At 45.2% G+C, this 24,321-nt stretch overlaps 3 protein-coding genes across 3 annotated transcripts; all 3 read left to right on the top strand.

The window, feature by feature from the left end:
* The first annotated feature begins 1,615 nt into the window (after nucleotides 1-1,615).
* On the top strand, nucleotides 1,616-2,612 carry LOC143516383 (interferon a3-like). The gene is made up of 5 exons (XM_077007934.1): nucleotides 1,616-1,708; nucleotides 1,817-1,897; nucleotides 2,014-2,163; nucleotides 2,270-2,362; nucleotides 2,502-2,612. The coding sequence occupies exons 1-5, from the start codon at nucleotides 1,631-1,633 to the stop codon at nucleotides 2,610-2,612; spliced, it is 513 nt and encodes a 170-aa protein (XP_076864049.1). The 5' UTR covers nucleotides 1,616-1,630.
* Nucleotides 2,613-9,240: 6,628 nt separating this feature from the next.
* On the top strand, nucleotides 9,241-10,237 carry LOC143516382 (interferon a3-like). The gene is made up of 5 exons (XM_077007933.1): nucleotides 9,241-9,333; nucleotides 9,442-9,522; nucleotides 9,639-9,788; nucleotides 9,895-9,987; nucleotides 10,127-10,237. Exons 1-5 carry the CDS (start codon nucleotides 9,256-9,258, stop codon nucleotides 10,235-10,237), a joined length of 513 nt encoding a protein of 170 aa, XP_076864048.1. The 5' UTR covers nucleotides 9,241-9,255.
* A 6,650-nt stretch (nucleotides 10,238-16,887) lies between these two features.
* LOC143516381 (interferon a3-like) lies at nucleotides 16,888-17,884 on the top strand. The gene is made up of 5 exons (XM_077007932.1): nucleotides 16,888-16,980; nucleotides 17,089-17,169; nucleotides 17,286-17,435; nucleotides 17,542-17,634; nucleotides 17,774-17,884. Exons 1-5 carry the CDS (start codon nucleotides 16,903-16,905, stop codon nucleotides 17,882-17,884), a joined length of 513 nt encoding a protein of 170 aa, XP_076864047.1. The 5' UTR covers nucleotides 16,888-16,902.
* Nucleotides 17,885-24,321: the final 6,437 nt, after the last annotated feature.

The following is a 24,321-nucleotide window of genomic DNA, read 5'->3' as shown; positions in this document are numbered from 1 at the left end:
AACCCACCCGTTTCAGCATCTATTTGCCCGTACCCGTACCTGACCCGGTGCAGAACTCTAGTTTGAGCCTTGCAGCCCTTTGTGGGTTTTGAGTTGGTGTTTGGTGTTGTGAGAGGTGTGCATTGGTTAATTAGTTGGAGTTAGTGGTTAAAGGTCTGTTATAAAATAGATTATATCAGCTATTATTTATTATTCGTATTATTATAGATGGATAGATAGTTTCCTGTTTTTCAGTTCCATAAGCACTCTTGTACTCCGAGTTCCACAAGCAAAATAAGTATTTATTTTACGTGTTCAACATCACATCACTCAAATAATAATATTTCCATGTAAAACACACTTTTATATCCATTGGGACGTGGCAAAAATATTTTATTTTATACACAGACATTCCAGGTAATGAACCTTTTAGATGGAAAGCCCCATTGGTTCATGAAGCCTCGTTTTGCCATCACTACCATAAAGCATATTCAGCGAACGGCGAAAGCGTATCTAGACGCTTCGCTTTGCTTCACTTCACTTTCTGATTGTAATAGGTTGGGAAGACTGGCTGCACGGTCCCCGCGCACGCACGGCACCTGTTTACCTTTATAAAATAGGTAAGATTAAATCAAAATTTTATTCAGATATGTATTTATCTTCGTATTAGCCTGTCTTTGTTCGTTCTGTCATATTCGTTCTTTCTGAGTCGTAATGCTTATGTTACATTAAGTCGTAATGTTAAGCATACACGTCCACTGACAAGAAAGAAAATGTAGGTGATTTTAAGTGTTTTATAAAAAAGTTGTCCTCTTTTGGATATGTTTGTCATTTTTATCCTCCCCAAAAGGACAGAGAGACATCGGTTGTCTTTATCGATGGTGTAACGAGTATCCACAGACCGGAAAGCGAAAAGCGAAAGCGATTAATACTCAGGGAATTTCAAACATCGCTTTCCTTTTCTAGTTCTCGGGATTAAATCTAGGATACGGCAACATGTCTCCACAAAAAAATATTCAGCCAAGAACGGCGAAAAGCATGAACGCCAAGATGAACACCAAACACGTGTGGATTTGCCTTTTTCTTGTATTTTACAGCGTGCAGCGCCAGTGCGCCGCCTGCAAATGGATCAAGAGCGGACAGTACGAAATGAAAAACGAAGAGTCTGTCACAGCTGAAGGAAATAGTGAGACTACTGCATTGTGCCTTGTAACTTCAAATATGTGAAATGTAAATGTTATGTTAAATGATTGGTAACTTTAGAGTTCTTTTAATAAGAGATAGCGCCTGTATTGCGTATGATATTGCATTTAGGAATATTTACAATGTGTCTGGCAAACTTGGCTTTACTAAAGCTATTCATGAGTTCAGGTTGCTTTGTGACTAGAACTTAGTCTATTAACACGGAGAGGGCAAATGTATGTAATGCAGTGGCGGGGAGAGCTTTCTCGAGCTTATAAACCGTTTCCGTTTACATTATATGGAACAATTAATTACGCAAACCGAACGCTCTAAACTTATCAGTGTTGACTGTGTGTTTTATTAGCTACGGTATTTGCACTTACTGTGCTCGGAAATGGCACCGTTATATATGTGGGTTTTTATCCTGCACGCGCTTAGCTACTGGAACTGCGCGAGCGGCTGCACGTGGATGAAGACACAAAAGAAAGGGTCCATCAGCAATTTTCACATTTTAAGCAATAGCTCAATTTCGCATCTTGAGCTGGCGGTAAGTAAATATATACTGCAGATCTGTAGTAAAAACAGAATAAATTGTGTTCAAATAAAAAAAACATTAAAAAAACTAATATTTAATATTTACACGATTTACTTTCAGTGCAAAAATGCTATACGTGACGACACCAAATTGAATTTGGAGTTTCCGAACAAGCAGTATAGCCACATTACTCAACTACAGGTACAGAAAAAATATCAAGGATGTTTACCTCTTTATAGACATTATGTGTTAACATGATTTAAAAACAATATGATGTTTCCTTTAAGGCCAATCATCAATTATTCGTTCTTTTCTAGTCAAAGGATCACATACTGTTTATTCTACGCACTCTAAAAAACGTGATGAGGGTATATGACGGGGAACACGAGAAGTCTGACTGCGACCCACGCAAACTGCAGATATTCCTGCTTGATATTCATCGTCAGGTTTCAGAGCTGGAGCAATGTGTAAGTCGGTGGTGTCGTCAAAGACATCAACATTAATTTTTTTGCCTTTTAAACGTTGGAAATTATTATAGTAATTTTTCTTGTTCATTTTGTTTTAATTACAAAGGCAACACACGTCGTCGTCACAGACCTTACCAGGAGGATATCTAAAAAGATGGATATGCACTTCAAAAGTCTGATCTCTCACCTTAAAAATATGGTAAGCATATTATTTACAGCAATAATTACAGATATGTATTGTGTACGTTTTACACTGTATCCCCGTAAAACGATCTACAGTATGAGAATACACAGCAAAACACAGATGCATTCCATCAACCAGAAATCTCATATTGCAGGACTACAGCACAAAAAGTTGGAATGACATCACAGGCGTAGTGCTGAGACACCTCAGAAGACTCGACTTACTGGCCATAAACACTAAAAACCACCTCCAGGCTTTGACATAAATTTGTGGTGAAAACTCGATTATGAAGAACATAATCGAATGATTTCACCCTAAAGATAATTAAGCTTTGTGTCTGGAAAATTAAAAGTATATATTTTTGTTATGCATAGTTTAGTATTTATATATTGTGATGTGTATTTTGTGATGTCACCTTTATATATGTAATAAATGAAATATATGAAATAAATTAATTTATATATTTATTTTGTTGTTGTACTGATATATTCAGCACGAATCAGGTAACCTAGCCGATGGCCTATATGTAACTATATATGATTAAATGTCGACTGGTTCAAGTTGTGGAATCAGGGGTGTATCGCAGCAAATTCTGGGCCCTGTACACTGTCGATGTCACTGGGCCCTTATAAATGCCAGTAAACGAGGCACATGAGCAAAAAAATTGGCCCCTCTCCCTACCACTTTCTCCCCCACTACCACGCCCATGGGTGGAGTCGAACGAAATTAAACGACATACTCGTGATAAGTGGCGAACCGTCAGGGCCCTCTACGCCCTCTCAGAGGGCCTAAAATATTCTTAAAACATTATATATATAATTATCCAATTTTATTTTATCTACTTACAGTTTTACAATCAACATCTAAACAATTACAAAAATATAAGCAAATAAAAATATTTAACCGTGTCTATTCAATCTGTGTTGGAAGGTGAGGGGTTAAGTGGAAGCCTGTGAGCCTGTGTCTCCCCCTATCAGGACTGTGATGCCCGCTGTTCGTTTACAGAGGGCCTGGCAGTTATAATTCAGCGCAATACCAGTTTCAAATGACAGCAAAATTGACCAATCATATCTTCCCTCTTAGTGGGCGGGCTTAACTGTATGCTAATGACGCTAGCTGTCGTTAGCACCACCGCTAGCTAGTTTCGGCCCTTTGACGTCCTCATTTACATATTCCGCTTGCGAGAACCACGGAGCTGTGAAACCTTATTTTGTTTGGAAACTTATTTTGCTTAACAAGTTATCTAGTACAAATGTTATTTGAACGCACTACATGCGTTTCTAAAGCTATACTGTCGTCTCGGTTTTTTCTTTATTCTTTAGTGCAGTTTATTAGGAGAGGAAAAAAATAATTCGGGGGGGGGGGGGGGGTGTAGCGGGCCCAGGTTTAATGGTCACGGTTCGCTACTAATATATATATATATATATATATATATATATATATATATATATGTGTGTGTGTGTGTGTGTGTGTATATATACTGTATATATACATGGCACGTAGTGTATATGACGGCGTTTATTGTCATATGGACAATATTAATTCCAGCAATAATATGATTACAAAGCCACATAGTGGCTTTTAAATAGTCCATCATTGTCACGTTGAGGACCCCGGCCCCTCCCTTTTGGGCGTGTGTAAACGTTGTCCACGTGCTTTGTCTGCGTCCGTGTATATACGTGGTTAGGGTTTTGTTGTGTGATTAATAAGTCTCACCTGTGAATGGCTCGGGGGCTCGAGCGAAAGGACCCCGAGCTGGTGGAGATGCTCCACGAGGGGGTGGTGCGTATATGGAGGGAACGACACCTTGCTCCTTCTCGCGCCACCTCGCCGCTGCAGGTAGGCGTAATCGCGTCCACCCCGGAGGTGGAATTCGGGGAGGAGGATTCTGAGGGGGAGGAGCAGGAAGAAGAGGAGGCGTATTCCCCTTCGGTAGGCGAAGCCTCCACCATAGACTACGGTGGCGATGAGGAGGAGGCCTACCCCTCTTCGGATGACGACGCCTCCACCATAGACTACGGTGGCGAGGAGGAGGAGGCCTACCCCTCTTCGGATGACGACGCCTCCACCGTTGACTACGTGGGCGAGGAGGAGGAGGCCTACCCCCCCCTCGGTATGCGACGCGGTTCCCGAGGACTACGGCGAGGAGGAGGAGGAGGAGTCTGAGGAGGAGGACAACCTTCATCCGCCCGTAGGTCTCTCTCCCACCGTAGAGGAAGACGGGGAGGAGGAGGAAGGCTCCGATTCGGAGGGAGAGGAGGAGAGTCCACTTCCCTCTGAGAGAGCAGCCGGGACTAGGAAAGGGGGTTCGGTGAAGTGTCCATCCTCCGACCGCTCCGGCGAAAGTGCAATGGACTGCTCCGGGAGTGGCAGCCCGGAGCAGTCCATGGAGTGGAGCCGGGGCACAGAGGAGGAGATGGACACAGAGGAGGAGCTCCCTTGCGGCCCACAGGGCGCGTACGACAGCCGCGCTGCACCGGGCGCGTACGACAGCCGCGCTGCACAGGGCGCGTACGACAGCCGCGCTGCACAGGGCGCGTACGACAGCCGCGCTGCACAGGGCGCGTACGACAGCCGCGCTGCACAGGGCGCGTGCGACGGTCGCGCTGCACAGGGCGCGTACGACAGACGCGCTGCACCGGGCGCGTACGACAGACGCGCTGCACCGGGCGCGTCCGCCAGCCGTGCTGCACCCAGCGGAGGGTCCGCAGCAAAGGCTGGAGGAGGAACATCCCCTGCAGCAGCGCCTGCAGCTCCCGGTCTCTCTCCCCTCCTAGCTCTCCTCCTGGCGCGTAGCTGGGTCCCTGTTTCATGTTTTTGTGTACCAGTGTTCGTTAGTCTCCCCGTTTGTGTGCCTAACCCATTTTTCCCTCTCGTGCCACTTTGTGTAAACGTGCCTGTGTGTGTGTTTGTGAACGTTCCGTTTAATGTGTCTCCCGTCTTTTCCCCCGTCTTCCCAGGGAGGGTGTTCTAGGCGGTCCGTGGCGGACGCTTCACCAAGGGCGGTCACCTCCCAGACGCAGGACTGAGCGCGTCGGATCCGCCCATCGTCGTGGGTTCGGGGCACTCGGTCCTGTTGGCACCCCGGGACGGGTAGTGCCCTTGGAGGGGGCGTCTGTCACGTTGAGGACCCCGGCCCCTCCCTTTTGGGCGTGTGTAAACGTTGTCCACGTGCTTTGTCTGCGTCCGTGTATATACGTGGTTAGGGTTTTGTTGTGTGATTAATAAGTCTCACCTGTGAATCGTCTCGTGATCACGTGGGGCTAATGTGGTTTGTCTATTTAATGTGCGCTCGCGCAGTGTCCTGTGCTCGTCGTCGTCTATGTCTGCACGTTGTGCTGATTGTATAAGTGTTTATCGTGCGCTATTGCGCAATATCTGTTTAAAATAAAAGTGACGTCTGTCGCCACAAGAGGGATTCGTGTCTCATCCTTCACCACGACCCCATCGTCACAATCATAAGACCACCAAACAAGTTGTTTTACGCAAAGTGCATCCTAAAGAACAACCTACAACTCTAACATGGGTATTTCTTCCTCTTACCTATTTGTGGTGGTTAGTGGTAATCTAAGAATTTCAATAGCTTTAAAAAAAACAGTGCCTTTAAGACCGCCACTTGCGTCCGTGTTAACCGTGTTAAGGTCATTTGTAGATGGTGCCTTAGACGTTGCAGAGGCGACAGCAGTACGTTTAAAATAACATGTTATCTACAATTTAAACGGCTGTATGTTTTCGTAGTCCGGCCCGGAGTTTCTGGGACAAGTTGGTTTTTTTTCTGATCCGGTGCATACCGTCAGCCCGCATCAGCTGGCCCAGTCCGCGGCCGCGGTCCAACTCGTTCATGTGTTTACAGGCCCAGTCCGCGGCCGCGCTGAGCAGGTTAGTCTGACTGGAGCGGGAGAGGTAATAACACCGTTAAACAGCAGCGTGACTACGGGCCGGGGCCGCAGTGTGTGGCAGTGGCTCCTCCACGGGCTGAGTTAAACCACCGGCGGCCAGCGGCCCGGCGGCCCACCGGCCCACTAACCCATCGGCCCACCGGGGAAATCCCCGGTAGCAATGTATGCCAGTCCGCCCCTGGTCCAAAGCACAATATTCCCAAAACACCAGTGCGTATCCTTAAAAATGCAATGGCTGAAGAACGGTTTGTATGAAAATCAAAATCATAACTTGATCACTAATATATAATTTTTCATCTTCTAACAGCGAATGTGTTTAAGTAATGGGTGACGTACTTTTTCACAGTGTACAACGTACAATGGCGATGGACACTACACTGAAAAGTGAAAGCGATGACGATGACTACCCTACCTTTCGGCATTTACATAATTTTCTCTTTCCAAAGTAGCGAACAAATCTAGGATACGGCAACCTGTCTCCATAAAGTAGTGATGTAACATTTGAAGCGATGCCTCGGAGCCTGTATCGAGCAAAAAGGGGCGTGCCAGATGAAGCCCCGGTTCGAGGCGTGTGTCATTACCGTAAAAATCACGTGACTGATGACAAACGAGGCCTCGGATTCAGTGGGCTACGTCATCGTTTCGTTTTGAGTGTCACAACCACATAAAGCGGGTTTGAGCCACAGTCCTGCACGGGTCCGTTTTTTGAGACCAGAGTACAGCACCCACCCACCCACCCGCGAACCCGTGGCTATTTCAAAATTAAATCCGTACCCGCCCGGACCCGTTAATATTCTACCCGTTACCCACCCGTGCCCGTGAAAAATCACACAAGTCGAAAGTATTCCTATAGAGCACTTTATTTTTCAATGTGCCTCTGAAAAAAACGTCAGTACAACACAAAATAAAATCTAAGGTTGCTGTGCAGAAACAGTATTCCTATCTAAAAGTAGCAACTGGTAAACGCAAGAAAATTTATGTAGCCAACCGGTGGCATAACACAGCGCAAAACGAGAGGGAACAAATGCCAGTATAACAACTAAATAAAATCGCATAGGTTCACAAATCTATCCTAGGTTACTGTACAGTAACAGTATATCGTCCACAGTCCCAGGTTTGAGCTGCGTTCTGCGCTCTTGGGTCACAAAACCAGCGGAGGAAAAATCTCTGACTCGCAGCGCTGGATGCGGGGATTGAGAGGACACTTCGGGCAGTTGTTGCCAGTTTGGGGAAATCGTCTTGGTGTTCTTTCCACCACAAAAGAACATCGAACGATTCGTCCTTAGGTGGCTTGAGTTCGATGTATGCTGAAAGTTCATCCTCGTTTGGCTCAATTTAACTTACCCGCCCGCATACCCGTAAAATTGCGGTATGTGTAAAACCCACCCGTTTCAGCATCTATTTGCCCGTACCCGTACCTGACCCGGTGCAGAACTCTAGTTTGAGCCTTGCAGCCCTTTGTGGGTTTTGAGTTGGTGTTTGGTGTTGTGAGAGGTGTGCATTGGTTAATTAGTTGGAGTTAGTGGTTAAAGGTCTGTTATAAAATAGATTATATCAGCTATTATTTATTATTCGTATTATTATAGATGGATAGATAGTTTCCTGTTTTTCAGTTCCATAAGCACTCTTGTACTCCGAGTTCCACAAGCAAAATAAGTATTTATTTTACGTGTTCAACATCACATCACTCAAATAATAATATTTCCATGTAAAACACACTTTTATATCCATTGGGACGTGGCAAAAATATTTTATTTTATACACAGACATTCCAGGTAATGAACCTTTTAGATGGAAAGCCCCATTGGTTCATGAAGCCTCGTTTTGCCATCACTACCATAAAGCATATTCAGCGAACGGCGAAAGCGTATCTAGACACTTCGCTTTGCTTCACTTCACTTTCTGATTGTAATAGGTTGGGAAGACTGGCTGCACGGTCCCCGCGCACGCACGGCACCTGTTTACCTTTATAAAATAGGTAAGATTAAATCAAAATTTTATTCAGATATGTATTTATCTTCGTATTAGCCTGTCTTTGTTCGTTCTGTCATATTCGTTCTTTCTGAGTCGTAATGCTTATGTTACATTAAGTCGTAATGTTAAGCATACACGTCCACTGACAAGAAAGAAAATGTAGGTGATTTTAAGTGTTTTATAAAAAAGTTGTCCTCTTTTGGATATGTTTGTCATTTTTATCCTCCCCAAAAGGACAGAGAGACATCGGTTGTCTTTATCGATGGTGTAACGAGTATCCACAGACCGGAAAGCGAAAAGCGAAAGCGATTAATACTCAGGGAATTTCAAACATCGCTTTCCTTTTCTAGTTCTCGGGATTAAATCTAGGATACGGCAACATGTCTCCACAAAAAAATATTCAGCCAAGAACGGCGAAAAGCATGAACGCCAAGATGAACACCAAACACGTGTGGATTTGCCTTTTTCTTGTATTTTACAGCGTGCAGCGCCAGTGCGCCGCCTGCAAATGGATCAAGAGCGGACAGTACGAAATGAAAAACGAAGAGTCTGTCACAGCTGAAGGAAATAGTGAGACTACTGCATTGTGCCTTGTAACTTCAAATATGTGAAATGTAAATGTTATGTTAAATGATTGGTAACTTTAGAGTTCTTTTAATAAGAGATAGCGCCTGTATTGCGTATGATATTGCATTTAGGAATATTTACAATGTGTCTGGCAAACTTGGCTTTACTAAAGCTATTCATGAGTTCAGGTTGCTTTGTGACTAGAACTTAGTCTATTAACACGGAGAGGGCAAATGTATGTAATGCAGTGGCGGGGAGAGCTTTCTCGAGCTTATAAACCGTTTCCGTTTACATTATATGGAACAATTAATTACGCAAACCGAACGCTCTAAACTTATCAGTGTTGACTGTGTGTTTTATTAGCTACGGTATTTGCACTTACTGTGCTCGGAAATGGCACCGTTATATATGTGGGTTTTTATCCTGCACGCGCTTAGCTACTGGAACTGCGCGAGCGGCTGCACGTGGATGAAGACACAAAAGAAAGGGTCCATCAGCAATTTTCACATTTTAAGCAATAGCTCAATTTCGCATCTTGAGCTGGCGGTAAGTAAATATATACTGCAGATCTGTAGTAAAAACAGAATAAATTGTGTTCAAATAAAAAAAACATTAAAAAAACTAATATTTAATATTTACACGATTTACTTTCAGTGCAAAAATGCTATACGTGACGACACCAAATTGAATTTGGAGTTTCCGAACAAGCAGTATAGCCACATTACTCAACTACAGGTACAGAAAAAATATCAAGGATGTTTACCTCTTTATAGACATTATGTGTTAACATGATTTAAAAACAATATGATGTTTCCTTTAAGGCCAATCATCAATTATTCGTTCTTTTCTAGTCAAAGGATCACATACTGTTTATTCTACGTACTCTAAAAAACGTGATGAGGGTATATGACGGGGAACACGAGAAGTCTGACTGCGACCCACGCAAACTGCAGATATTCCTGCTTGATATTCATCGTCAGGTTTCAGAGCTGGAGCAATGTGTAAGTCGGTGGTGTCGTCAAAGACATCAACATTAATTTTTTTGCCTTTTAAACGTTGGAAATTATTATAGTAATTTTTCTTGTTCATTTTGTTTTAATTACAAAGGCAACACACGTCGTCGTCACAGACCTTACCAGGAGGATATCTAAAAAGATGGATATGCACTTCAAAAGTCTGATCTCTCACCTTAAAAATATGGTAAGCATATTATTTACAGCAATAATTACAGATATGTATTGTGTACGTTTTACACTGTATCCCCGTAAAACGATCTACAGTATGAGAATACACAGCAAAACACAGATGCATTCCATCAACCAGAAATCTCATATTGCAGGACTACAGCACAAAAAGTTGGAATGACATCACAGGCGTAGTGCTGAGACACCTCAGAAGACTCGACTTACTGGCCATAAACACTAAAAACCACCTCCAGGCTTTGACATAAATTTGTGGTGAAAACTCGATTATGAAGAACATAATCGAATGATTTCACCCTAAAGATAATTAAGCTTTGTGTCTGGAAAATTAAAAGTATATATTTTTGTTATGCATAGTTTAGTATTTATATATTGTGATGTGTATTTTGTGATGTCACCTTTATATATGTAATAAATGAAATATATGAAATAAATTAATTTATATATTTATTTTGTTGTTGTACTGATATATTCAGCACGAATCAGGTAACCTAGCCGATGGCCTATATGTAACTATATATGATTAAATGTCGACTGGTTCAAGTTGTGGAATCAGGGGTGTATCGCAGCAAATTCTGGGCCCTGTACACTGTCGATGTCACTGGGCCCTTATAAATGCCAGTAAACGAGGCACATGAGCAAAAAAATTGGCCCCTCTCCCTACCACTTTCTCCCCCACTACCACGCCCATGGGTGGAGTCGAACGAAATTAAACGACATACTCGTGATAAGTGGCGAACCGTCAGGGCCCTCTACGCCCTCTCAGAGGGCCTAAAATATTCTTAAAACATTATATATATAATTATCCAATTTTATTTTATCTACTTACAGTTTTACAATCAACATCTAAACAATTACAAAAATATAAGCAAATAAAAATATTTAACCGTGTCTATTCAATCTGTGTTGGAAGGTGAGGGGTTAAGTGGAAGCCTGTGAGCCTGTGTCTCCCCCTATCAGGACTGTGATGCCCGCTGTTCGTTTACAGAGGGCCTGGCAGTTATAATTCAGCGCAATACCAGTTTCAAATGACAGCAAAATTGACCAATCATATCTTCCCTCTTAGTGGGCGGGCTTAACTGTATGCTAATGACGCTAGCTGTCGTTAGCACCACCGCTAGCTAGTTTCGGCCCTTTGACGTCCTCATTTACATATTCCGCTTGCGAGAACCACGGAGCTGTGAAACCTTATTTTGTTTAGAAACTTATTTTGCTTAACAAGTTATCTAGTACAAATGTTATTTGAACGCACTACATGCGTTTCTAAAGCTATACTGTCGTCTCGGTTTTTTCTTTATTCTTTAGTGCAGTTTATTAGGAGAGGAAAAAAATAATTCGGGGGGGGGGGGGTGTAGCGGGCCCAGGTTTAATGGTCACGGTTCGCTACTAATATATATATATATATATATATATATATATATATATATATATATATATATATATATATATATATATATGTGTGTGTGTGTGTGTGTGTGTATATATACTGTATATATACATGGCACGTAGTGTATATGACGGCGTTTATTGTCATATGGACAATATTAATTCCAGCAATAATATGATTACAAAGCCACATAGTGGCTTTTAAATAGTCCATCATTGTCACGTTGAGGACCCCGGCCCCTCCCTTTTGGGCGTGTGTAAACGTTGTCCACGTGCTTTGTCTGCGTCCGTGTATATACGTGGTTAGGGTTTTGTTGTGTGATTAATAAGTCTCACCTGTGAATGGCTCGGGGGCTCGAGCGAAAGGACCCCGAGCTGGTGGAGATGCTCCACGAGGGGGTGGTGCGTATATGGAGGGAACGACACCTTGCTCCTTCTTGCGCCACCTCGCCGCTGCAGGTAGGCGTAATCGCGTCCACCCCGGAGGTGGAATTCGGGGAGGAGGATTCTGAGGGGGAGGAGCAGGAAGAAGAGGAGACGTATTCCCCTTCGGTAGGCGAGGCCTCCACCATAGACTACGGTGGCGAGGAGGAGGAGGCCTACCCCTCTTCGGATGACGACGCCTCCACCATAGACTACGGTGGCGAGGAGGAGGAGGCCTACCCCTCTTCGGATGACGACGCCTCCACCGTTGACTACGTGGGCGAGGAGGAGGAGGCCTACCCCCCCTCGGTATGCGACGCGGTTCCCGAGGACTACGGCGAGGAGGAGGAGGAGGAGTCTGAGGAGGAGGACAACCTTCATCCGCCCGTAGGTCTCTCTCCCACCGTAGAGGAAGACGGGGAGGAGGAGGAAGGCTCCGATTCGGAGGGAGAGGAGGAGAGTCCACTTCCCTCTGAGAGAGCAGCCGGGACTAGGAAAGGGGGTTCGGTGAAGTGTCCATCCTCCGACCGCTCCGGCGAAAGTGCAATGGACTGCTCCGGGAGTGGCAGCCCGGAGCAGTCCATGGAGTGGAGCCGGGGCACAGAGGAGGAGATGGACACAGAGGAGGAGCTCCCTTGCGGCCCACAGGGCGCGTACGACAGCCGCGCTGCACCGGGCGCGTACGACAGCCGCGCTGAACAGGGCGCGTACGACAGCCGCGCTGCACAGGGCGCGTACGACAGCCGCGCTGCACAGGGCGCGTACGACAGCCGCGCTGCACAGGGCGCGTGCGACGGTCGCGCTGCACAGGGCGCGTACGACAGACGCGCTGCACCGGGCGCGTACGACAGACGCGCTGCACCGGGCGCGTCCGCCAGCCGTGCTGCACCCAGCGGAGGGTCCGCAGCAAAGGCTGGAGGAGGAACATCCCCTGCAGCAGCGCCTGCAGCTCCCGGTCTCTCTCCCCTCCTAGCTCTCCTCCTGGCGCGTAGCTGGGTCCCTGTTTCATGTTTTTGTGTACCAGTGTTCGTTAGTCTCCCCGTTTGTGTGCCTAACCCATTTTTCCCTCTCGTGCCACTTTGTGTAAACGTGCCTGTGTGTGTGTTTGTGAACGTTCCGTTTAATGTGTCTCCCGTCTTTTCCCCCGTCTTCCCAGGGAGGGTGTTCTAGGCGGTCCGTGGCGGACGCTTCACCAAGGGCGGTCACCTCCCAGACGCAGGACTGAGCGCGTCGGATCCGCCCATCGTCGTGGGTTCGGGGCACTCGGTCCTGTTGGCACCCCGGGACGGGTAGTGCCCTTGGAGGGGGCGTCTGTCACGTTGAGGACCCCGGCCCCTCCCTTTTGGGCGTGTGTAAACGTTGTCCACGTGCTTTGTCTGCGTCCGTGTATATACGTGGTTAGGGTTTTGTTGTGTGATTAATAAGTCTCACCTGTGAATCGTCTCGTGATCACGTGGGGCTAATGTGGTTTGTCTATTTAATGTGCGCTCGCGCAGTGTCCTGTGCTCGTCGTCGTCTATGTCTGCACGTTGTGCTGATTGTATAAGTGTTTATCGTGCGCTATTGCGCAATATCTGTTTAAAATAAAAGTGACGTCTGTCGCCACAAGAGGGATTCGTGTCTCATCCTTCACCACGACCCCATCGTCACAATCATAAGACCACCAAACAAGTTGTTTTACGCAAAGTGCATCCTAAAGAACAACCTACAACTCTAACATGGGTATTTCTTCCTCTTACCTATTTGTGGTGGTTAGTGGTAATCTAAGAATTTCAATAGCTTTAAAAAAAACAGTGCCTTTAAGACCGCCACTTGCGTCCGTGTTAACCGTGTTAAGGTCATTTGTAGATGGTGCCTTAGACGTTGCAGAGGCGACAGCAGTACGTTTAAAATAACATGTTATCTACAATTTAAACGGCTGTATGTTTTCGTAGTCCGGCCCGGAGTTTCTGGGACAAGTTGTTTTTTTTTCTGATCCGGTGCATACCGTCAGCCCGCATCAGCTGGCCCAGTCCGCGGCCGCGGTCCAACTCGTTCATGTGTTTACAGGCCCAGTCCGCGGCCGCGCTGAGCAGGTTAGTCTGACTGGAGCGGGAGAGGTAATAACACCGTTAAACAGCAGCGTGACTACGGGCCGGGGCCGCAGTGTGTGGCAGTGGCTCCTCCACGGGCTGAGTTAAACCACCGGCGGCCAGCGGCCCGGCGGCCAACCGGCCCACTAACCCATCGGCCCACCGGGGAAATCCCCGGTAGCAATGTATGCCAGTCCGCCCCTGGTCCAAAGCACAATATTCCCAAAACACCAGTGCGTATCCTTAAAAATGCAATGGCTGAAGAACGGTTTGTATGAAAATCAAAATCATAACTTGATCACTAATATATATTTTTTCATCTTCTAACAGCGAATGTGTTTAAGTAATGGGTGACGTACTTTTTCACAGTGTACAACGTACAATGGCGATGGACACTACACTGAAAAGTGAAAGCGATGACGATGACTACCCTACCTTTCGGCATTTACATAATTTTCTCTTTCCAAAGTAGCGAACAAATCTAGGATACGGCAACCTGTCTCCATAAAGTAGTGATGTAACATTTGAAGCGATGCCTCGGAGCCTGTATCGAGCAAAAAGGGGCGTGCCAGATGAAGCCCCGGTTCGAGGCGTGTGTCATTACCGTAAAAATCACGTGACTGATGACAAACGAGGCCTCGGATTCAGTGGGCTACGTCATCGTTTCGTTTTGAGTGTCACAACCACATAAAGCGGGTTTGAGCCACAGTCCTGCACGGGTCCGTTTTTTGAGACCAGAGTACAGCACCCACCCACCCACCCGCGAACCCGTGGCTATTTCAAAATTAAATCCGTACCCGCCCGGACCCGTTAATATTCTACCCGTTACCCACCCGTGCCCGTGAAAAATCACACAAGTCGAAAGTATTCCTATAGAGCACTTTATTTTTCAATGTGCCTCTGAAAAAAACGTCAGTACAACACAAAATAAAATCTAAGGTTGCTGTGCAGAAACAGTATTCCTATCTAAAAGTAGCAACTGGTAAACGCAAGAAAATTTATGTAGCCAACCGGTGGCATAACACAGCGCAAAACGAGAGGGAACAAATGCCAGTATAACAACTAAATAAAATCGCATAGGTTCACAAATCTATCCTAGGTTACTGTACAGTAACAGTATATCGTCCACAGTCCCAGGTTTGAGCTGCGTTCTGCGCTCTTGGGTCACAAAACCAGCGGAGGAAAAATCTCTGACTCGCAGCGCTGGATGCGGGGATTGAGAGGACACTTCGGGCAGTTGTTGCCAGTTTGGGGAAATCGTCTTGGTGTTCTTTCCACCACAAAAGAACATCGAACGATTCGTCCTTAGGTGGCTTGAGTTCGATGTATGCTGAAAGTTCATCCTCGTTTGGCTCAATTTAACTTACCCGCCCGCATACCCGTAAAATTGCGGTATGTGTAAAACCCACCCGTTTCAGCATCTATTTGCCCGTACCCGTACCTGACCCGGTGCAGAACTCTAGTTTGAGCCTTGCAGCCCTTTGTGGGTTTTGAGTTGGTGTTTGGTGTTGTGAGAGGTGTGCATTGGTTAATTAGTTGGAGTTAGTGGTTAAAGGTCTGTTATAAAATAGATTATATCAGCTATTATTTATTATTCGTATTATTATAGATGGATAGATAGTTTCCTGTTTTTCAGTTCCATAAGCACTCTTGTACTCCGAGTTCCACAAGCAAAATAAGTATTTATTTTACGTGTTCAACATCACATCACTCAAATAATAATATTTCCATGTAAAACACACTTTTATATCCATTGGGACGTGGCAAAAATATTTTATTTTATACACAGACATTCCAGGTAATGAACCTTTTAGATGGAAAGCCCCATTGGTTCATGAAGCCTCGTTTTGCCATCACTACCATAAAGCATATTCAGCGAACGGCGAAAGCGTATCTAGACACTTCGCTTTGCTTCACTTCACTTTCTGATTGTAATAGGTTGGGAAGACTGGCTGCACGGTCCCCGCGCACGCACGGCACCTGTTTACCTTTATAAAATAGGTAAGATTAAATCAAAATTTTATTCAGATATGTATTTATCTTCGTATTAGCCTGTCTTTGTTCGTTCTGTCATATTCGTTCTTTCTGAGTCGTAATGCTTATGTTACATTAAGTCGTAATGTTAAGCATACACGTCCACTGACAAGAAAGAAAATGTAGGTGATTTTAAGTGTTTTATAAAAAAGTTGTCCTCTTTTGGATATGTTTGTCATTTTTATCCTCCCCAAAAGGACAGAGAGACATCGGTTGTCTTTATCGATGGTGTAACGAGTATCCACAGACCGGAAAGCGAAAAGCGAAAGCGATTAATACTCAGGGAATTTCAAACATCGCTTTCCTTTTCTAGTTCTCGGGATTAAATCTAGGATACGGCAACATGTCTCCACAAAAAAATATTCAGCCAAGAACGGCGAAAAGCATGAACGCCAAGATGAACACCAAACACGTGTGGATTTGCCTTTTTCTTGTATTTTACAGCGTGCAGCGCCAGTGCGCCGCCTGCAAATGGATCAAGAGCGGACAGTACGAAATGAAAAACGAAGAGTCTGTCACAGCTGAAGGAAATAGTGAGACTACTGCATTGTGCCTTGTAACTTCAAATATGTGAAATGTAAATGTTATGTTAAATGATTGGTAACTTTAGAGTTCTTTTAATAAGAGATAGCGCCTGTATTGCGTATGATATTGCATTTAGGAATATTTACAATGTGTCTGGCAAACTTGGCTTTACTAAAGCTATTCATGAGTTCAGGTTGCTTTGTGACTAGAACTTAGTCTATTAACACGGAGAGGGCAAATGTATGTAATGCAGTGGCGGGGAGAGCTTTCTCGAGCTTATAAACCGTTTCCGTTTACATTATATGGAACAATTAATTACGCAAACCGAACGCTCTAAACTTATCAGTGTTGACTGTGTGTTTTATTAGCTACGGTATTTGCACTTACTGTGCTCGGAAATGGCACCGATATATATGTGGGTTTTTATCCTGCACGCGCTTAGCTACTGGAACTGCGCGAGCGGCTGCACGTGGATGAAGACACAAAAGAAAGGGTCCATCAGCAATTTTCACATTTTAAGCAATAGCTCAATTTCGCATCTTGAGCTGGCGGTAAGTAAATATATACTGCAGATCTGTAGTAAAAACAGAATAAATTGTGTTCAAATAAAAAAAACATTAAAAAAACTAATATTTAATATTTACACGATTTACTTTCAGTGCAAAAATGCTATACGTGACGACACCAAATTGAATTTGGAGTTTCCGAACAAGCAGTATAGCCACATTACTCAACTACAGGTACAGAAAAAATATCAAGGATGTTTACCTCTTTATAGACATTATGTGTTAACATGATTTAAAAACAATATGATGTTTCCTTTAAGGCCAATCATCAATTATTCGTTCTTTTCTAGTCAAAGGATCACATACTGTTTATTCTACGTACTCTAAAAAACGTGATGAGGGTATATGACGGGGAACACGAGAAGTCTGACTGCGACCCACGCAAACTGCAGATATTCCTGCTTGATATTCATCGTCAGGTTTCAGAGCTGGAGCAATGTGTAAGTCGGTGGTGTCGTCAAAGACATCAACATTAATTTTTTTGCCTTTTAAACGTTGGAAATTATTATAGTAATTTTTCTTGTTCATTTTGTTTTAATTACAAAGGCAACACACGTCGTCGTCACAGACCTTACCAGGAGGATATCTAAAAAGATGGATATGCACTTCAAAAGTCTGATCTCTCACCTTAAAAATATGGTAAGCATATTATTTACAGCAATAATTACAGATATGTATTGTGTACGTTTTACACTGTATCCCCGTAAAACGATCTACAGTATGAGAATACACAGCAAAACACAGATGCATTCCATCAACCAGAAATCTCATATTGCAGGACTACAGCACAAAAAGTTGGAATGACATCACAGGCGTAGTGCTGAGACACCTCAGAAGACTCGACTTACTGGCCATAAACACTAAAAACCACCTCCAGGCTTTGACATAAATTTGTGGTGAAAACTCGATTATGAAGAACATAATCGAATGATTTCACCCTAAAGATAATTAAGCTTTGTGTCTGGAAAATTAAAAGTATATATTTTTGTTATGCATAGTTTAGTATTTATATATTGTGATGTGTATTTTGTGATGTCACCTTTATATATGTAATAAATGAAATATATGAAATAAATTAATTTATATATTTATTTTGTTGTTGTACTGATATATTCAGCACGAATCAGGTAACCTAGCCGATGGCCTATATGTAACTATATATGATTAAATGTCGACTGGTTCAAGTTGTGGAATCAGGGGTGTATCGCAGCAAATTCTGGGCCCTGTACACTGTCGATGTCACTGGGCCCTTATAAATGCCAGTAAACGAGGCACATGAGCAAAAAAATTGGCCCCTCTCCCTACCACTTTCTCCCCCACTACCACGCCCATGGGTGGAGTCGAACGAAATTAAACGACATACTCGTGATAAGTGGCGAACCGTCAGGGCCCTCTACGCCCTCTCAGAGGGCCTAAAATATTCTTAAAACATTATATATATAATTATCCAATTTTATTTTATCTACTTACAGTTTTACAATCAACATCTAAACAATTACAAAAATATAAGCAAATAAAAATATTTAACCGTGTCTATTCAATCTGTGTTGGAAGGTGAGGGGTTAAGTGGAAGCCTGTGAGCCTGTGTCTCCCCCTATCAGGACTGTGATGCCCGCTGTTCGTTTACAGAGGGCCTGGCAGTTATAATTCAGCGCAATACCAGTTTCAAATGACAGCAAAATTGACCAATCATATCTTCCCTCTTAGTGGGCGGGCTTAACTGTATGCTAATGACGCTAGCTGTCGTTAGCACCACCGCTAGCTAGTTTCGGCCCTTTGACGTCCTCATTTACATATTCCGCTTGCGAGAACCACGGAGCTGTGAAACCTTATTTTGTTTAGAAACTTATTTTGCTTAACAAGTTATCTAGTACAAATGTTATTTGAACGCACTACATGCGTTTCTAAAGCTATACTGTCGTCTCGGTTTTTTCTTTATTCTTTAGTGCAGTTTATTAGGAGAGGAAAAAAATAATTCGGGGGGGGGGGGGTGTAGCGGGCCCAGGTTTAATGGTCACGGTTCGCTACTAATATATATATATATATATATATATATATATATATATATATATATATATATATATATATATATATATATGTGTGTGTGTGTGTGTGTGTGTATATATACTGTATATATACATGGCACGTAGTGTATATGACGGCGTTTATTGTCATATGGACAATATTAATTCCAGCAATAATATGATTACAAAGCCACATAGTGGCTTTTAAATAGTCCATCATTGTCACGTTGAGGACCCCGGCCCCTCCCTTTTGGGCGTGTGTAAACGTTGTCCACGTGCTTTGTCTGCGTCCGTGTATATACGTGGTTAGGGTTTTGTTGTGTGATTAATAAGTCTCACCTGTGAATGGCTCGGGGGCTCGAGCGAAAGGACCCCGAGCTGGTGGAGATGCTCCACGAGGGGGTGGTGCGTATATGGAGGGAACGACACCTTGCTCCTTCTTGCGCCACCTCGCCGCTGCAGGTAGGCGTAATCGCGTCCACCCCGGAGGTGGAATTCGGGGAGGAGGATTCTGAGGGGGAGGAGCAGGAAGAAGAGGAGACGTATTCCCCTTCGGTAGGCGAGGCCTCCACCATAGACTACGGTGGCGAGGAGGAGGAGGCCTACCCCTCTTCGGATGACGACGCCTCCACCATAGACTACGGTGGCGAGGAGGAGGAGGCCTACCCCTCTTCGGATGACGACGCCTCCACCGTTGACTACGTGGGCGAGGAGGAGGAGGCCTACCCCCCCTCGGTATGCGACGCGGTTCCCGAGGACTACGGCGAGGAGGAGGAGGAGGAGTCTGAGGAGGAGGACAACCTTCATCCGCCCGTAGGTCTCTCTCCCACCGTAGAGGAAGACGGGGAGGAGGAGGAAGGCTCCGATTCGGAGGGAGAGGAGGAGAGTCCACTTCCCTCTGAGAGAGCAGCCGGGACTAGGAAAGGGGGTTCGGTGAAGTGTCCATCCTCCGACCGCTCCGGCGAAAGTGCAATGGACTGCTCCGGGAGTGGCAGCCCGGAGCAGTCCATGGAGTGGAGCCGGGGCACAGAGGAGGAGATGGACACAGAGGAGGAGCTCCCTTGCGGCCCACAGGGCGCGTACGACAGCCGCGCTGCACCGGGCGCGTACGACAGCCGCGCTGAACAGGGCGCGTACGACAGCCGCGCTGCACAGGGCGCGTACGACAGCCGCGCTGCACAGGGCGCGTACGACAGCCGCGCTGCACAGGGCGCGTGCGACGGTCGCGCTGCACAGGGCGCGTACGACAGACGCGCTGCACCGGGCGCGTACGACAGACGCGCTGCACCGGGCGCGTCCGCCAGCCGTGCTGCACCCAGCGGAGGGTCCGCAGCAAAGGCTGGAGGAGGAACATCCCCTGCAGCAGCGCCTGCAGCTCCCGGTCTCTCTCCCCTCCTAGCTCTCCTCCTGGCGCGTAGCTGGGTCCCTGTTTCATGTTTTTGTGTACCAGTGTTCGTTAGTCTCCCCGTTTGTGTGCCTAACCCATTTTTCCCTCTCGTGCCACTTTGTGTAAACGTGCCTGTGTGTGTGTTTGTGAACGTTCCGTTTAATGTGTCTCCCGTCTTTTCCCCCGTCTTCCCAGGGAGGGTGTTCTAGGCGGTCCGTGGCGGACGCTTCACCAAGGGCGGTCACCTCCCAGACGCAGGACTGAGCGCGTCGGATCCGCCCATCGTCGTGGGTTCGGGGCACTCGGTCCTGTTGGCACCCCGGGACGGGTAGTGCCCTTGGAGGGGGCGTCTGTCACGTTGAGGACCCCGGCCCCTCCCTTTTGGGCGTGTGTAAACGTTGTCCACGTGCTTTGTCTGCGTCCGTGTATATACGTGGTTAGGGTTTTGTTGTGTGATTAATAAGTCTCACCTGTGAATCGTCTCGTGATCACGTGGGGCTAATGTGGTTTGTCTATTTAATGTGCGCTCGCGCAGTGTCCTGTGCTCGTCGTCGTCTATGTCTGCACGTTGTGCTGATTGTATAAGTGTTTATCGTGCGCTATTGCGCAATATCTGTTTAAAATAAAAGTGACGTCTGTCGCCACAAGAGGGATTCGTGTCTCATCCTTCACCACGACCCCATCGTCACAATCATAAGACCACCAAACAAGTTGTTTTACGCAAAGTGCATCCTAAAGAACAACCTACAACTCTAACATGGGTATTTCTTCCTCTTACCTATTTGTGGTGGTTAGTGGTAATCTAAGAATTTCAATAGCTTTAAAAAAAACAGTGCCTTTAAGACCGCCACTTGCGTCCGTGTTAACCGTGTTAAGGTCATTTGTAGATGGTGCCTTAGACGTTGCAGAGGCGACAGCAGTACGTTTAAAATAACATGTTATCTACAATTTAAACGGCTGTATGTTTTCGTAGTCCGGCCCGGAGTTTCTGGGACAAGTTGTTTTTTTTTCTGATCCGGTGCATACCGTCAGCCCGCATCAGCTGGCCCAGTCCGCGGCCGCGGTCCAACTCGTTCATGTGTTTACAGGCCCAGTCCGCGGCCGCGCTGAGCAGGTTAGTCTGACTGGAGCGGGAGAGGTAATAACACCGTTAAACAGCAGCGTGACTACGGGCCGGGGCCGCAGTGTGTGGCAGTGGCTCCTCCACGGGCTGAGTTAAACCACCGGCGGCCAGCGGCCCGGCGGCCAACCGGCCCACTAACCCATCGGCCCACCGGGGAAATCCCCGGTAGCAATGTATGCCAGTCCGCCCCTGGTCCAAAGCACAATATTCCCAAAACACCAGTGCGTATCCTTAAAAATGCAATGGCTGAAGAACGGTTTGTATGAAAATCAAAATCATAACTTGATCACTAATATATATTTTTTCATCTTCTAACAGCGAATGTGTTTAAGTAATGGGTGACGTACTTTTTCACAGTGTACAACGTACAATGGCGATGGACACTACACTGAAAAGTGAAAGCGATGACGATGACTACCCTACCTTTCGGCATTTACATAATTTTCTCTTTCCAAAGTAGCGAACAAATCTAGGATACGGCAACCTGTCTCCATAAAGTAGTGATGTAACATTTGAAGCGATGCCTCGGAGCCTGTATCGAGCAAAAAGGGGCGTGCCAGATGAAGCCCCGGTTCGAGGCGTGTGTCATTACCGTAAAAATCACGTGACTGATGACAAACGAGGCCTCGGATTCAGTGGGCTACGTCATCGTTTCGTTTTGAGTGTCACAACCACATAAAGCGGGTTTGAGCCACAGTCCTGCACGGGTCCGTTTTTTGAGACCAGAGTACAGCACCCACCCACCCACCCGCGAACCCGTGGCTATTTCAAAATTAAATCCGTACCCGCCCGGACCCGTTAATATTCTACCCGTTACCCACCCGTGCCCGTGAAAAATCACACAAGTCGAAAGTATTCCTATAGAGCACTTTATTTTTCAATGTGCCTCTGAAAAAAACGTCAGTACAACACAAAATAAAATCTAAGGTTGCTGTGCAGAAACAGTATTCCTATCTAAAAGTAGCAACTGGTAAACGCAAGAAAATTTATGTAGCCAACCGGTGGCATAACACAGCGCAAAACGAGAGGGAACAAATGCCAGTATAACAACTAAATAAAATCGCATAGGTTCACAAATCTATCCTAGGTTACTGTACAGTAACAGTATATCGTCCACAGTCCCAGGTTTGAGCTGCGTTCTGCGCTCTTGGGTCACAAAACCAGCGGAGGAAAAATCTCTGACTCGCAGCGCTGGATGCGGGGATTGAGAGGACACTTCGGGCAGTTGTTGCCAGTTTGGGGAAATCGTCTTGGTGTTCTTTCCACCACAAAAGAACATCGAACGATTCGTCCTTAGGTGGCTTGAGTTCGATGTATGCTGAAAGTTCATCCTCGTTTGGCTCAATTTAACTTACCCGCCCGCATACCCGTAAAATTGCGGTATGTGTAAAACCCACCCGTTTCAGCATCTATTTGCCCGTACCCGTACCTGACCCGGTGCAGAACTCTAGTTTGAGCCTTGCAGCCCTTTGTGGGTTTTGAGTTGGTGTTTGGTGTTGTGAGAGGTGTGCATTGGTTAATTAGTTGGAGTTAGTGGTTAAAGGTCTGTTATAAAATAGATTATATCAGCTATTATTTATTATTCGTATTATTATAGATGGATAGATAGTTTCCTGTTTTTCAGTTCCATAAGCACTCTTGTACTCCGAGTTCCACAAGCAAAATAAGTATTTATTTTACGTGTTCAACATCACATCACTCAAATAATAATATTTCCATGTAAAACACACTTTTATATCCATTGGGACGTGGCAAAAATATTTTATTTTATACACAGACATTCCAGGTAATGAACCTTTTAGATGGAAAGCCCCATTGGTTCATGAAGCCTCGTTTTGCCATCACTACCATAAAGCATATTCAGCGAACGGCGAAAGCGTATCTAGACACTTCGCTTTGCTTCACTTCACTTTCTGATTGTAATAGGTTGGGAAGACTGGCTGCACGGTCCCCGCGCACGCACGGCACCTGTTTACCTTTATAAAATAGGTAAGATTAAATCAAAATTTTATTCAGATATGTATTTATCTTCGTATTAGCCTGTCTTTGTTCGTTCTGTCATATTCGTTCTTTCTGAGTCGTAATGCTTATGTTACATTAAGTCGTAATGTTAAGCATACACGTCCACTGACAAGAAAGAAAATGTAGGTGATTTTAAGTGTTTTATAAAAAAGTTGTCCTCTTTTGGATATGTTTGTCATTTTTATCCTCCCCAAAAGGACAGAGAGACATCGGTTGTCTTTATCGATGGTGTAACGAGTATCCACAGACCGGAAAGCGAAAAGCGAAAGCGATTAATACTCAGGGAATTTCAAACATCGCTTTCCTTTTCTAGTTCTCGGGATTAAATCTAGGATACGGCAACATGTCTCCACAAAAAAATATTCAGCCAAGAACGGCGAAAAGCATGAACGCCAAGATGAACACCAAACACGTGTGGATTTGCCTTTTTCTTGTATTTTACAGCGTGCAGCGCCAGTGCGCCGCCTGCAAATGGATCAAGAGCGGACAGTACGAAATGAAAAACGAAGAGTCTGTCACAGCTGAAGGAAATAGTGAGACTACTGCATTGTGCCTTGTAACTTCAAATATGTGAAATGTAAATGTTATGTTAAATGATTGGTAACTTTAGAGTTCTTTTAATAAGAGATAGCGCCTGTATTGCGTATGATATTGCATTTAGGAATATTTACAATGTGTCTGGCAAACTTGGCTTTACTAAAGCTATTCATGAGTTCAGGTTGCTTTGTGACTAGAACTTAGTCTATTAACACGGAGAGGGCAAATGTATG

Source organism: Brachyhypopomus gauderio, chromosome 6 (assembly GCF_052324685.1).
Source record: "Brachyhypopomus gauderio isolate BG-103 chromosome 6, BGAUD_0.2, whole genome shotgun sequence".
Taxonomy (NCBI): domain Eukaryota; kingdom Metazoa; phylum Chordata; class Actinopteri; order Gymnotiformes; family Hypopomidae; genus Brachyhypopomus; species Brachyhypopomus gauderio.
This window is presented reverse-complemented; position numbering and strand designations above follow the sequence as displayed.